This window comes from Gadus chalcogrammus, chromosome 7 (genome assembly GCF_026213295.1).
Source record: "Gadus chalcogrammus isolate NIFS_2021 chromosome 7, NIFS_Gcha_1.0, whole genome shotgun sequence".
NCBI lineage: Eukaryota > Metazoa > Chordata > Actinopteri > Gadiformes > Gadidae > Gadus > Gadus chalcogrammus.
Window position 1 is genome coordinate 29,961,903 of NC_079418.1, and position 2,406 is coordinate 29,964,308.

Sequence of the window (2,406 nt, forward strand, 5' to 3'; positions counted from 1 at the left end):
TGTGTGTGTGTGTGTGTGTGTGTGTGTGTGTGTGTGTGTGTGTGTGTGTGTGTGTGTGTGTGTGTGAAAAAGAGTGTATACTCCTTCTCTTTCTGGTGTGTGTGTGTGTGTGTGTGTGTGTGTGTGTGTGTGTGTGTGTGTGTGTGTGTGTGTGTGTGTGTGTGTGTGTGTGTGTGTGTGTGTGTGTGTGTGTGTGTGTGTGTGTGTGTGTGTGTGTGCCCTACGCGAGCCGGGGGGGAGGGGGGAATACCTCTTTTTATATATGAGGTAAAAACAACAAATTTGCCGAAATTGAGTGATAGGTTATACAATTCAGATAAAACAACGGTGGGCCTCTTCATAACTAATTAATATATATTTTTTAATTCAACAATGTGATAATTTTTATTTATTTTTTATTTTATTTTTACAAACCTTAACTTTTGGTGCCCCCCCCCAGGTACTTGGTGCCCCACACGCTCTGTGTACTCCGTGTATAGGGAGCGGCGGGCCTGTGTGTCAGTCTGTGATCGTGCGAATGCTTTCCCACCGTATTTAAATCTACATGTTAGCGGTGAGAGGAGGTCTGAGGCCCGCTGGGTCCTCTGACATGGGCGGCTGCAGAGCATGCAGAGAATAAAGCCCAGGGCTAGAGGCCGTGCCTGGGGCCCGGACACACCTGGGGGACCTCTGAGTTCAGCTGCAAAGGCCAAGGTCAAGGGGATGGCTCAAAGGGAACATACCGGAGGGGTCAAAGTTCAGAAAATGACATGGCACAGAGGAGCAACAATATTTTTAGCTTACTTTGCACTTGACTACATTAGATAAGCCTCATCCTTGTCTCTTGTTTCTCTAGAACAATAAAGATCTAAATTTAAGAGATATCTCAGCAGATGTATCCCTATATACCGGAGTTCTAGTCCCTCAAAGGTTGAACTGCATCAGTCGGTACAAACAGAAAAGGTCTTCATGCGAATGAATAACTACAAAAACCAACGTCGAAAGTTGAGTCAACCTCCCATTTCTCAGAGAGAAACAAATGTCTTACGCGTCAATTCAATCTTCTTCAAAGGATAAACTGTTGCCATCTTGCAAATGTTAGGCAAACGCTCGCTGAATGTTATCCAAGTGTGAGAGACAAACACTCGCCAAATATCATCCTAACGCTCGCCAAACATGAGTCAAAGCCTCGCCGAACAAATGGCAGCCAATAACAGGGCACATATTTGACAGCCTATCAGGGCGTCGACTGCGATCCCGCCGCCGGCTTCCCCCTGATGTTTACAGCGCAGCTAAGACAGGAAGTGATGAGCAATGGAGCTCTGGAGATGGACGTCAGTGAGCGGTAAGGAGGGTGATTTACCAGGGAGTGCTTCTTCCTCGATGACAGGTCCAGCGTGGTGTCGTACAGGCTCTCCACAAAGTTGCGCAGACAGGGCACGTTCACCTCGTTCTTCACAGTCTGTCGGAGGAAGACACGTACCCAATTATTTATCGCCAAAACCAGGGGTGTAAATCCCTTCGACCGACAACTGGATTTCATGGGAATAATAGTTCAGAGGAGGATTCATGCATTGGCTTTGTTTCCTCCTCAAAGTGAGAAGCAGACTGAAATGGTTTTGATATAATAATTCCATGTCTACATTCACAATATCCCGTGTGCATGTTTTAACTGGGAGGCACCCCAGCCTCCCGTTACGTGTTGAAGCAGCGAGCAAGCGATGACTAACGGAGCAGACACTCACAGCTGCCACGGGCACCAGGATCTCCACAAACAGCCCCGCCAGCGAGTGCTTGATGTCTTTATCCTTCACTTCGAGAAAGTACTGGGCGCACTCCTGCAGGAAGAGACAGGGAACACCAGTCATTACACAGACTAAACAGGCTCTGGACTGCTTCTGACAGAACAATATGTGCTTACATCGCAGTATACCTCCCGTGATTGAATTCACCCAGAGATAAGTACATTTCCATATTCACTACTGTTATTTCAGATTAAAACTGTGAATGTGTATTTTTTCAAATAAGCATCTCGATCCAGAGAGGAAACTTGATTCCGGCGAACTGTGAACAGGTTTTCTGAAAGCACAGCAATATTTTGTTCCCAAGGAACGTCCATTGGAATCCCCATCAGGAGGAGAGGCACAATGATGAGGTGATAAGTGACCCCTTCATCTGGGCTAGGGCTTTGACTTTTGCCCAAAAATCCTATTCGAAGTTTGTTTGTTTATTAATATTCGAATATATTCGAATATATTCAAATATTTATTAATAATATTTTGACCATTAATTGCCTTCAGTAAGACCTGGATCGGGCTTTGCGAGGTTTGTTTACCGCGTTGCTATGGTTACCGGTCTTGCGTGTTCCAACGGTTTATTAGGTTTTCTAATAAATCGCTGTCTAATCATTCACTGCCTCTTCCGTGG

At 45.7% G+C, this 2,406-nt stretch overlaps 1 protein-coding gene across 1 annotated transcript in view; it reads right to left on the reverse strand.

The window, feature by feature from the left end:
• The window catches only part of fryb (furry homolog b (Drosophila)), a 53,617-nt gene extending 51,229 nt beyond the window's left edge, over positions 1–2,388 (reverse strand). The window contains exons 1-2 of the mRNA XM_056594495.1: positions 1,725–2,388; positions 1,343–1,441 (exon numbers count right to left, since the gene is read on the reverse strand). Coding sequence (XP_056450470.1) covers positions 1,343–1,441; positions 1,725–1,847 — 222 coding nt within the window. The 5' untranslated portion in view covers positions 1,848–2,388. The remainder of the gene's footprint in view (positions 1–1,342; positions 1,442–1,724) is intronic.
• Positions 2,389–2,406: the final 18 nt, after the last annotated feature.